The 12295-nt window shown below is 47.4% G+C and overlaps 1 protein-coding gene across 1 annotated transcript; it reads right to left on the reverse strand.

The window, feature by feature from the left end:
* Positions 1–270: 270 nt before the first annotated feature.
* Positions 271–10367, reverse strand: LOC123042761 (disease resistance protein Pik-2-like). The gene is made up of 2 exons (XM_044465152.1): positions 9511–10367; positions 271–2336 (listed from the first exon to the last, which is right to left on the reverse strand). Exons 1-2 carry the CDS (start codon positions 10365–10367, stop codon positions 728–730), a joined length of 2466 nt encoding a protein of 821 aa, XP_044321087.1. The 3' UTR covers positions 271–727.
* Between the last annotated feature and the right edge of the window lie 1928 nt (positions 10368–12295).

Consider the following 12295-nt stretch of genomic DNA (forward strand, 5'->3'; position numbering starts at 1 on the left):
TAGCTTTGCTTGTGAATGAGTCAAACAAATGAAGGTGAGATCGAGACAGGGACCTGAATTTAGGAAACATGCATTGGAAAGGTAAGATAATGTCCAAGAAAACACAAACGATCTCTGCCGCAAACTCCGGCTTTATTACACAGCAATAACAATTCTTTTCACAAACACAATTCTGAAACTGCAGAGGAACAGCCTAACAGGACAAGAAGCAAATCACACCAAGACAGTAGGAAAGCAAGCAGGTTCTAAGAAAATCTGCATAAGCAACACTTGTGAAACAAATAATGAACCTCCGGCAAGCAAGCAGAGTGGCAAAACAGAGTGATCACTCGTATCTCACTGCAACCTTGAGCTGCTGATTTGGGCGCTTCGCATTTAGTACCTTTAGCTGCCCCACTGTATCGTCCAATGAAGAGTTGTTTTTCCTACCAATGAGCTGCACCTCTTTAAGGCTTGTCAAATGCTCGATGCCAGTTACGCTCTTAGAATCTGTGGTTGCGAATCTCACTCTGAGTGACTCAAGTTTTGCCATTGATCTTTCCTCAAATCGGAGAACTTCCACAGCTCCATTCTCAAATTTCAGGTACAGGTCCTTGAGCGCCGGAAAGCTCTGGGTAGCTTGTGCAACCAGCTCTTTATCCTCGTAGCAATACGCGTCCAAGTCTAAGTACTTCAGCTTGGGCAGATTACATATTGGGCTGAACAGTTGGTCACCACCAAAGTATGTCTAAGCAACAGAAAGCTCGACAAGATCATGCAGAAACTCGACCCACTCGGGCAATTTGTCAATGTGGGAGCCGATCCTGAGATACTGGAGGTACGGCGGGTGCGGCTTGACATTATGCAGAAAGTTCAATACATCCTTGTCCGGACCGCGGTCACTAATGTTGAGCCACCGGAGGGAATATAACTTGCTCAGGGACTTAGCAAGCTTTTTCTTAGCTTCCTCATTAGGGGGGTCGCTGACAATGGCCATACGTAAATCTCTCAACTGTTGTAATTCACCGAGCTCTTTTGCAGCATCGATATCACATTTAAAAACCACTTCATTCACCGTCCGTAGTGCCTTCATCCTATGCAGGCCCTTGCGTGCAGTCCAACTATCACCGTAAAAGTAACGCCTGTTGTTGATTTGCAGGTGTTCAAGTTTCTCTAGCTTTGACACAGTTTCTGGTAGATCTTCCAGGAGCGTGTGACGTAGATCAAGGGTCTCCAAATTCTCTAGGTCACCGACTTCTGGAGGCATCTTCTCGATATTTGTACCTTTCATGCTCAAAAATCTTAGCAGGTACATCCGGCAGACATGTCTCAAATGCTTGTTTTCTAGGCCCATGCAGTCTTCCAGGTCAAGCACCCTGAGCAGGGCGAACTTTCCTAAACGAGCAAGCACGATTCTGTGATCATCGGGGCCAAATAGGCTCAACGATCGGACATGATCCATCTTCACCCCCTCGATGCCATTTTTCTTACTAAGACATGCTGCAGTTCTGTTAGATGGAGAGCCCTCTATCTCTTCGCCACCATGGATGGATAGGCGGCGAATCCTATCATACGCCACCCCTTTGTATGGACCACCTACTAGGCTAACAAAGTTACACTCCAGGGATTTGTTCACCATGACCTCAAGCATCATGTCGTGCACCCGGCACATCTCCAACCTCCCATCATAGAAGGTGACTACATCACTGGACCGATCAATCATGCTTCTACTCACCAACTCATTGTAGTGGGCTTCTGCAACCTCCATTAAGGTCAAACCTCGGACCTCAGTAACTAGTCCTTCTGCTATCCATCTCTTCAGGAGACGATCTTTGGCGAAGACATAATCCTCTGGGAAAATGCTGAGGTACATCATGCAACCCTTAAGGTAATGAGGGAGGTGGTTATAGCTGAGAGTAACTATTTGCCTCATCCCCTCAAGGGTAGGGTGGCTCTCCATGTGAGAACCAATCGACTTGTGAACTCTTTCCCACATATCCTTGCTCTCCGATGATTGGTAGCTTGCCAAGAGGCCTGCGATGCTAATAATTGCCATTGGAAGTCCACGACATTTTTTCAAAATTTTGTGCATTTCAACTACCAGACCCTTGGGGCAAGAGGCAACCTTGGGACCAAATACTCTGCTGAGGAACAACTTCTTGGAGTCTTCCAAACTGAGGGGCTTAATCCGATAAACGCAATTTTCATTAACACTGCTAGCACCACTGCATGCTGCAGCCACAGTATCTATCCGAGTGGTCACAATGATCCGGCTCCCTTGGTTGTTCTCTGGCAACTTGTATTTGATTGCATCCCATGTTGCTACTGTCCATACATCGTCCACCACAATGAGGTACCTAGTTTTGCAAAAGCAGTTCCTTATTAATTAGAATGCATGAAAAGCGATAACTACCTTCATTATGAATATGTATTCCTTAGTGACATAAACATGGTAGCTTAAGGCCATCAACAAAGACGTGATACCACTTGATTCTTTGTTTTCAAGTCATAAACTAATGTGTGTAAAAGTTTTGTATGGATTTATATTGTTGTAACTAATATGTAGAAGTTGCTCCCTTTTTGAGTTTGTACAACTAGTGCAACCATTTATGTTCTACTACATATTAATTCGACTCTATTTACATAATACCAAACTACACCATATTACAATAACACTTCATTCAATGCCAGCACCTTGCTGTCTCTTCTATATATTTTAAAGGATTTGAGATGAAGAACACATGATGGATATTTTTCAGGATTGGCCTAAGAGAAAATTTTAATGATCAGAGGATCATCTGAAGTGTAATGATTCTTTTCTACTGAAAAATAATTTTTTTTCATGTAATTCCCAAGGAAAGGCAGAAAGCTAAACCTTGTTTTAAAACATAGCAAGGAAAACTATCTAGAAACTGAAAGATTAAAATGTGGCTTCCTAATTCAAACATCATCTACAACTCATATCTACGTCAAACAAATATTATACTACAACCCGAATATTTTGGACAATTTTTGTATTCTAAAGTTAATTAGGAGAAATAATTCTTATGTAACTACTAATTCCATGCATGTATTTTGGTCGTGCCACCAAACACAATTCTTTTTTGTTCTACATAGCGGATATATTGACCCAACGAGAACTCGGGAACACATAAATTGTCTATTACACTTGTGTGGTTTAGAAAGAAGAAAAAACATTATGTATTTACCATGAAATAACATAAAAACAGACGAGTGTTTGGGTCGGCCGGACACCGCCTAATAGTCGGCCATAGGTAATTACCACTTTCATTTACTGCAAATATCTCAACCATCATAACTCTATTATCTTTGCTGATAATAGATTCAGGTGTGATTGAGAGTGACGTCTCCGCTGCTAAAGTCTTAGGCTGCCCGTAATGGGAGTATCATAAGTAATATCATGCATTCCAACTAGACAATTTTAACGAGGTGCCATAAAATTAAATAAAGAAAGAGATGGTTGAGTATCATATCATGATACCGACCAAACCGACAAGCGGTATTGGCAAAGGATAGAGAACCAGTTCTTCTGAATGATGGAAAAGTATGACTCGAGGACGCCACACACCTATAGGTCACTCCAAGGTCGTTGGGATGTGATCAAGCTAATTTGTAGCCGTTGAAGTGGTTGCTTCGAGCAAGTCCACAATGCACCTCTAAGTGGTACCATTGTAGCCCATTATGTGAGTTTGTTTTCATGTCCCAAGTAGTGCAAATGATTTGTAGCCATTGGAGTGGTTGCATGTGACATATTTTGACATTGTTTTCATTTTGTAGGACAAAATTGCACAAGAAAGGTACAAGGACATGGAAGCTTCCAATGGCAAGTCATTTACACTAGAGCTTTGCTGGAAATTCCTTCAAAATAGCGAGAAGTGGAAGTTGATTGACAAAGAATCCCCACCGGAGAGAGGTTCACTCACCAAGGTTGTTGTTGATGATGTGAAGATGATGATGGCCCAAGAAACAAGAACAAGCTCGATGGAAACAAGAAGGCCAAGGACAAGATCAAGAGGGAAGTTGAGGCATCAAGCTTGCAGGACAAGATAGATGCCATGGTGCAATCAAATGAGTTGATGGTGGCCAAGACATTGGAGGCAAAGAAGGAGTTGGCCGACAAGAAGGCACAAGAGAAGCAAGAAAAGTGGCAATTACTCAAGGAAGAGGGGTTGCACAAGGCCATCATTGAACAGAGAAGAGCCATTGCCGAGGAGAACAAGGCCTTGGGCAAGCTTATTCAAGAGGAGAACAAGATCATGACGATGAACCGCAATGAGATGGACGACATCACCAAAGAATGACATGATATTGCAAGGAGGGAGATCTTGGAGAGAAGGAAGCAAGCGGCGACGGCTGGTGGCTTCGGTGGCGGTGGTGGAGAGTGATGATGATGATGAGATGGTCATGGAGGTGGTGGTGGCTTGGGCGGTTGTGGTGGAGAGTGATGATGATGATGGTCATGGAGGTGGTGGTGGCTTTTGCATGATGTTCTTTTGGGTCATGGATGAAAACTATCTTTAATTTTCACACAAACTATGTTTGATTGTTTGAATTTGTAGCCATTTATCTCAATTACGGTCAATTTGTCTAATTTGTTTTTTTGGTTTGAGGGCTGGCGCGGGATGCGGCTGAACAGAGCCCGCAAGGCCGAACGGTAAAATAGAAACGGTCGAAGAGACCATGCAAGGCCGAATCGTAAAACGAATATTACTGTTTTACTGTTCGGCCGCAGCCCGCGCCAACCGTAGGACACATTTTCTGCGGCATTTATACTCACTTTAAAGATCCATACGAGCGAACGACCTGTGGTTGGATGGTTAGAGGGACTATGGTATCCCCAGCCCACTAGGGTTCAAATCCTGTTGCTCGCATTTATTCGTGCATTTATTTCAGGATTTCCGGTGATGTGCATTCAGTGGGGGAGACGTTACCGTCAATGATGAGGTGCCTATGGCGACTTCGTAAATTTTAAGATGATATGCCGGCCTAGTCTTTCGAAAGTGCTTATAGAATAGGGTGTGCGTTTATAAAGATGGATGTATGCATGCGTATATGAGAGCTTGTGTTGTGTTAAAAGAAAATCGTACGATAATGGGTTTGCTAGCTGCCGTATGAACCCGGCCCCACATGTCATCCACACTACAGCACCGTACAGTACTGCAGAGGATCTCAACCCAAATCACGGGCCCATTTTCTTCCTACCCTGAGCTGGATACAACAGCCAATTCCTAATAATTAATATGGGGTCGTTTTGACTCTCCGCTGCAGCGAACGGATTTTTTTTAAACATCCGTACAGTTGCAAGCGCTCATACATACGCGCATACACTCACCCCTATGAACGCACACACGCATGCCTTACCCCTATGAGCACCTCCGAGAGACCGAGCCGGCATGTTATCTCGGAATTTACGAAGTCACCGTACGCACCTCGTCATCGAAGAGAATGTCTCCTCCCACTGAAAGCACATCGCTGAAAATCCTGAAATAAATCCAGGAATAATGTGAGCACCAGAACTTGAACCCTGGTGGGCTGGGGATACCACAATCTCTCTAACCATCCAACCACATGTTGGTTCGCTGCAGCGAACGGATTGACAGGGGAGCATGCATGCACAATAGTTACGGGTTTCTTGGGAGGCTAGCCAGAAAAGTTTGCGCGTGGTGATGGCGCAAGCGAGGGGTTGGTGGTTAGGGCATCTCCAAACGGACACTTGTGCAGGACCGCTCATACAACGCTGTCCGCATATATTTCAACCGCTGTTGAAATTAACCGGATGAAATTAATTAAAAAATATAGTGAATTTCAAATAATTCGAACGAAATTCATTATATGTTGAAAAATTTAACTAAAGACTATACCTGACTATGGTAAACTACGGTTGACGCGGGCAGATTACCGGTCCCGCGACACGGATATCCTTGACTAGTGTATGGTCGGCCGCATGGATCTCCATTGTCTTCCCCATGTTTAGCAGCCCGCTCGTCGGACTGCCGTGAGCCCCAGAGATATATGCTTCAGCGCAAGCCGCCCCATGTTCGGCAGCGCTGCTCATCGGAGTAGAATCACCGGGATGTGCTTCAGCGGGAGGGGAAGGGAACGACGGTGGCTTGCCGCTGAGTAAGACACCGGTTGTGTACGCCGACGTCGCCTCGGCGGTGGCCTTCATTGGACACAAGGGGTGGCGGCCTCCCTTGTTCTACTTCTCCTCGATGAAGATGGCCGACACGGACGTGTTGTCCGCCACCTCGTCGATCTCCGTGAAGTCGGCTTCTTGCTCCGCCGACAGGGCGCGGTTACGCCGGCGTTGACACGGATGGTGCGATCACAGACACGGGAGGAACAATCTGACACGACGCCGTCCTAGGAAAACACGATGGCGTGCCACGATGCCCTCCCCCCCCCTCGCGTGCCGGCCCCTGGAACAACTCACCACTCCTCGGCCAGCTGGCTTGGAGCGGCGAGTTACCGAACGATGCGCCGGTTCGGAGTTTCTGCCTCCGTGGGCTTTACTGCAACGGCCTTGAGCGTCGAGGGTGGTGGAGTAGGGAGTTGCCTGGCTCATATCTGGCGGGCTTGACGGACCAACCAGCTGGTTCGTATCCACTGTATAGCTACATGACTACGGGCAGCCGCAACCCCCTAGTTTCTCTCCGTTTTGCGGGAGAAAGTGCGTCTAGACCATCCTGCAGATCAATGTAGGACTGCATTGGATGGCACAACACGTGTGGACTATGCTATTTAGACATATTCGGGTGTTTGAGGATCTGGGGATGCCCTTAACTATGCTAAATTAATTGTTGCACGATCCCTTTATACATTTGGAATACTTGATTTTCGTCAGACGTCCTATGCACCCAGGTGGAGGCACATGGACGGAGGAAGTAGCTTAGTGGTGATACTCCCCGTTTTTCTTTGATTAGGATACCTCCTTTCTTGTTTAAAGCAAGTTAATAGTGGGCTTGTAGCCCGCTCATATGGCATTTTTGCGTATGTGAAACAGAGGTACATTGTAAAATGATGGAAGTGGACTTTCATGCAAAAGTCTAGCTATATACGTGCTCCTAGGAAAAAAATACAATAAAAAGGGAAAGAGAGAAGTTCAAAAAAGTATTATTCTAATAACCGAACTTATTATATGATTGACTACAGATAATGATGTTGCATAACATGGCAGCTGCATATAGCCAACATCTCGCTATACTATTAACCATGCTCTTATAAAGCTCAATTTCAAAATCTCTCTAACCAAGATAAATGATGTGTGATGGAATAAATTTCATAGTTTGCAAATATTTAATTAGGATGCTTATTTTTCTCAAAAAGTTATATTTATCGATGCATTAATTACAGCTCATGCATACAGGACTACTAAATGACCAAAAATGTTTATATGAATTGGTGAGTTTTCTCTTGATCCTTCCATGCAGTTATTTATGCACCTTAAAATCCGAACCTTTTTTACGAGAAAACTTCTGATCTATTCATCATCTGTCAATATAGTACAGAGACACCAGAAGTAAAAAAAAATACATCTAGGTCTGTAGACAACCTAGCGATGACTACAAGCACTAAAGCGAGCCGAAGGTCCGTCGTCATCGCTCCTAGCTGATCAGAGCCGGGCAAACCTTATTGTAGTAGACAACGGGAAGTCATTGTGCTAAGGCACCTATAGGACTAGCGCACGAGAACAACAACTGCCGCCAATAAAAAAAGAGAGTAGATCAGAAGGATCTAACCTATAGACACACATACGCAGACAAACGAAGATCGGATCCAATTGGATCCACCAAAGATAAAGGTCGACCGAATCCCACTAGATCCATCAGAGAAGCAACTCTACACGTGCTCCAGCGACGCTAGAAGCATCATCGGAATGGGGGGCTGGCGAGGAGAATCTTATTCCATCTTCGAGAAGCGGCCTCCTCATGGCTTCCTGAGCTTCGCACAAACCCTAACAATACTAGAAGAGACATTTAGAAACGGAGCCCTCTCGACAGCAAGGGTCGGGATCCACCATGCCTCCATGGGCCTAGGACCCTATAGGAGAAGAGGCGGACCGGCGATGGCGTGCCTACATGGTCCTAGGGCCGTAGGAGAAGAGGCGGATTGGTGGCGGTGCTGGCAAGAGGCAGAGGAAACCCTAGCGGAGAGCCCATAGGTAGCATGTACGAAGGGGTGATGGTAAGTAGTAGAATTGAAACTTATGAAACGGAAAAACAATTTTTTTGGATGAGCTCTATAAACGGGAAAGAAGGGATTTTCTTTTGTGTAGCGTTGCAGATCGAGCGAAAAGAGCCACGTGTCACCTAGAGGGCTTTCCAACTGGATCTGGGGACAAACATTTCTGGTCATTTGATTGAGCAGGGGGGTAGGATTGCGAAAAATGGGAGAAGCTCATTATATATAAGTTGAACATGAACTACAGAAAAGAAATAAACAAAGCATGCCTCATAGCTAGAACACAACGGTTTTGCATCTCACATCCTCCTACCGCCGGCCCCACCTCCGATGGCCTTTGGGCCGTGGAGGTGCAGAGGATCTCGACCCCCCGCCGGCGGAAGGGATCCCGTTCTAATTTTTGTTAGGTTCAATGTCTTGGTTGGAGCTGTGTGGCAGTGGCGATGTCCTTCAGTAAAAATAATGTCTCCCACATCCTATCCCCGCCTCGATGATGTGAATAGTGTTGTCGGAGGATGTGTGGAAGTATGTCTCCATCGGATGTCGCGGAATTCGATCGGTGCTGGTCTTCCGTGGATCTATTTGGATCCAGTTTTTTTTTGTCTTCTTTCGTGTGGTTACAGGTTTGATCTTTCCATTCTACAACTCTCTTCATCGGCGATGGTTGTTGCTCTGATGCGTTGGTACTTTGGGGCCTTAGCACAACGACTTCCTGACTATCTACTACAACAAGGTTTGTCCGGCTCCAGTGAGGGAGGGGCGATGAGGGCGGCGCACCTTCGGCTCGCTCCAGCGCTTGTAGTCATAACTAGATGGTCCATGAATCTGGTTATAATTTTTTGACCTCTAGTGTTCTATGTACTGCCATGATTGATGAGTAGATTGAAAAATTTTCTCGCAAAAAAACAGATTGTGAACTAAAAATCCTGATAATTAAAAATACCAATACCCATGTAGGGTAATTAGTGTGGGTAATCTAATTGCAATTATACCTAGATCCCATCAAATGAGTTTGGCTTACATTTAATTTTTCGGGATTGCTAAATTTCAGTTGACTTAGACTTAATCAAGCCTCTGTTGATGCTATATTCATGTGATCTTACGTGATGTGGGCAAAAAAAAAAGATTTTTTTTATTTTATTTTCTGTTGCTTGACTAAAACTTTGTTAAATCTTAGTTGAGGGATCTAACCACACCTATGTTTTTCTTCCTTGATTGACATGAAACTTCCTGAGTGTCTTAAATAGACAGACTGATAGATTCAAACACACAAAAAAAAATCACAAACAGATAGATCGATATATATAGGCAGTTTGTGAGTGTATTTACCTCATGTCCTTCAGAAGTTCCTTGAGCATGTTAGTGAGGTCGTCTTCATCCTTGTTGTCGATGTCATCTAGGGGTTCTTCTTCCTTGACACCTTGCGCGTTGTCTACTTTTGGCTTCACGATTTGACGAAGCATGCGCCTCAGCAGTCCCTCCATATCCTTTGTGCCGCGGAACGCCTGGGACACGGAAACTTGTGCTTGGCGTTGGAAGTCCGCCTCCAGCTGCTGGCACACCTCCATCGCCAGCGTAGTCTTCCCCAGCCCCCCGAACCCCACGATGGAGAACACCTTGGGCTTCATGTCACGCTCACTGTTAATCACAGCCTTAACCATCGTGGCCAGTTCGGTAGCCTGCTCCGTGATGCCCACGAGATGGTCACGGTCGTTTGCTGCCAGGCTGCGCGCATGGCGGAGCACTGGCGCAGAGGTAGAAGGAGATGTAGAGCGGCTCAGCGCCTTACGGCTGACGCCGTAACGCGCATGACGCTCACTGACCACGACAGCACGGGCGCGGAGCTCCTGGATCTCACGAGCCAGCCGACGGCGAGTGAAGAGCGTCGTGAGGATGCGCTTGGACCAGACGAGGAAGCCGTCTCTCGGCCGGCAACGGATGCGGAGGATGTAAAGGTGAACACAATCCTCCGCGTCGTATGCGAGCTCGCGAACCTGCTTCATCCACGCCCGGATGAAGTGGTCCACGGCGCCCTCGTCGGCGTCGGACAGCATGCGGAGGATGGCGTTCATGGTGTCCAGCTCGTCCCTGAGCTCAGCCACCTGGCCGGCTACATCGCGGAGCTGCCGGTACTCCTCCCCCACCAGCTGCCCGACGATGGACACAATCTGCGTCGTCCCCTCCATTCTCCCCGGCTCTCCCTTGGCTCTCTTGACTCTCTCGAAGGGTGAGTGGCTGGATCGGAGATGCACAGTTTTGTGGTGTGATTCATTTATTTTTTAGAAGAACAGGGAGGCAGATGCTCATTTATCAGGTACGGAGAACATGGTTCGTGTTATTAAGGACAAAGAACATATAGTAGGTAATTAAGGTGGCGAGCAAAGCACTCTCAACCAATGATATACAAGCTTGCACCACCAACAGCCATGCCTAGCTGGACACTGCACATGATCAACCGCTAAGCCCTCGCGTCCAAAGACGACTGAGAGAAAAATCCTTCTTTTTTCTCTTAGATCCATGCCATGGCAGGCACCATGAGCAATCATCGAGCAATAATGAGAAAAGCTCAAGATATTTACCACTCCCTCACATATATTAGATGTAATAAGATCTTATATTACGAGACGAAGGGAGTATATCTAAAGTATGTTAGCTGATCATTGAAGCGAACTGCCTCGTAAGTTGCCGACTTGCCTGTTGGTAAGGTAATCTGTCATGGAAAACCTTTTCCGGCAGAAGTATAGGCAACATCCATATTCTGTCAGTAAACCTTTCGCCAACAGATAGTGTGATAACACTGATATCGCGCGGTGTGGTGGTGTAGTCTGTAGTGGCTGTAGACAGACCTGGGTGGCTGGGCAGAGGGTTAGACAGAGACCATGCCAGGTCCTGATGGTGGTTAGAGAGCAGTTGGACAGAAAGTATTTCTTACACGGTCGGCATACGCATTGTCTGGCTAATTACAGCCGTACGAGCACTTTTACAATACCCTGAAGTAAATATGATCCGTCCATTTGTTCTAATCCGATGGCTCAGCGTAATGGGTACTCCAACGGAAGTGGCAGGGAGTATCATCGTCAAAAGGCAGAGAGTACCTCGAGTTCAAGGATAATATTGTAATCTGTAGGATAATTAACGGATTGGGCGCATGGGCTCTGTTGTAACCCTCACTTGAAAACCCTAATTTCGTGAGTTTGTTCGGCCGGCCATGGGGACGGTACGGGACCTCGCCGACGACCACGACATGGGCGGTGTCCAATTAAACGAGATCACTCGATCTCGTGGTCGCCCGCAGAAGTCATGGTGTTGGAGATGCTGGAGGAGACCACGTGATGGAGATGGTGTCGCCAAGAACCAGCGTCTGCGATGCATCCTCCGCTGCAACCTGCAAGTGCACGATCTGCTGCCAACAGCTCCATCCATCGTGGCCGGTGTGACGCGCAAAGACGAGGCAGCTGGATGCGCGACGGGCAGTCGATGGTGGTACCATGTGCCAACCCCTGGCGACACGGGGGGCGATCCACCTCCGCCGGCCCTAGGCCTCCGCCCTAATCTCCCTCCTCCTGTCGTTGCCCAAGGCCACGCGGGGGTAGCATGGCCAGTGACGGCGGTGGCGGGGCCTTCCCCCTCACACGGTGGTGGCGATCTCCTGTCGGCAGCGGCGACTCATGGCTCGGCGGTGCACCGGCGGCAAGGAGCAGCGGGCGCCCGGCGACGAGTGTGACGGCAGTAACAGCGCAGGCGCGATGTCCCCGCGGCCGAGGAGCACCTATGGCGGCGGCCCAGATCACGGGGCACGCCTTGCCCAGATGGGTTTCTGCAGGCCGGTAGATCTGGAGGGCGTCTACAGGCGAGCATAGTGGGCCTGACAGCGCCGGCTTAGGCACAGTGGTGGTGCCGTGGTCGGTCAGGCGGCGGCGGCCTGGATCCATCATCCAGCCCCCGGCAGGATGGCAGTGATCCGCGCACAAGATGCTTGATGGAGGTCCTTCAAACAGATCCGGGTGAAAACTTGCTTTCGGCTTGCTGCCAAAGCCGGCGGTGGCGGCGTTATTTTGCGACATTCCCTTCTTGAAGGCATCGTCGAGGAGAAGTTCAAGGCCACTGTCTGCTA

This window comes from Triticum aestivum, chromosome 2B, assembly GCF_018294505.1.
Source record: "Triticum aestivum cultivar Chinese Spring chromosome 2B, IWGSC CS RefSeq v2.1, whole genome shotgun sequence".
Taxonomy (NCBI): Eukaryota; Viridiplantae; Streptophyta; class Magnoliopsida; order Poales; family Poaceae; genus Triticum; species Triticum aestivum.

What these genes read in the sequence shown, in the direction of transcription:
- LOC123042761 (XM_044465152.1), bottom strand. Translation starts at nt 10,367, where the DNA reads ATGGAGGGGACGACGCAGATTGTGTCCATCGTCGGGCAGCTGGTGGGG. An exon ending in GAACTTCTGAAGGACATGAG is followed by an intron (nt 2,337 to 9,510) that starts GTAAATACACTC and finishes TTGCAAAACTAG; the next exon opens with GTACCTCATTGTGGTGGACG.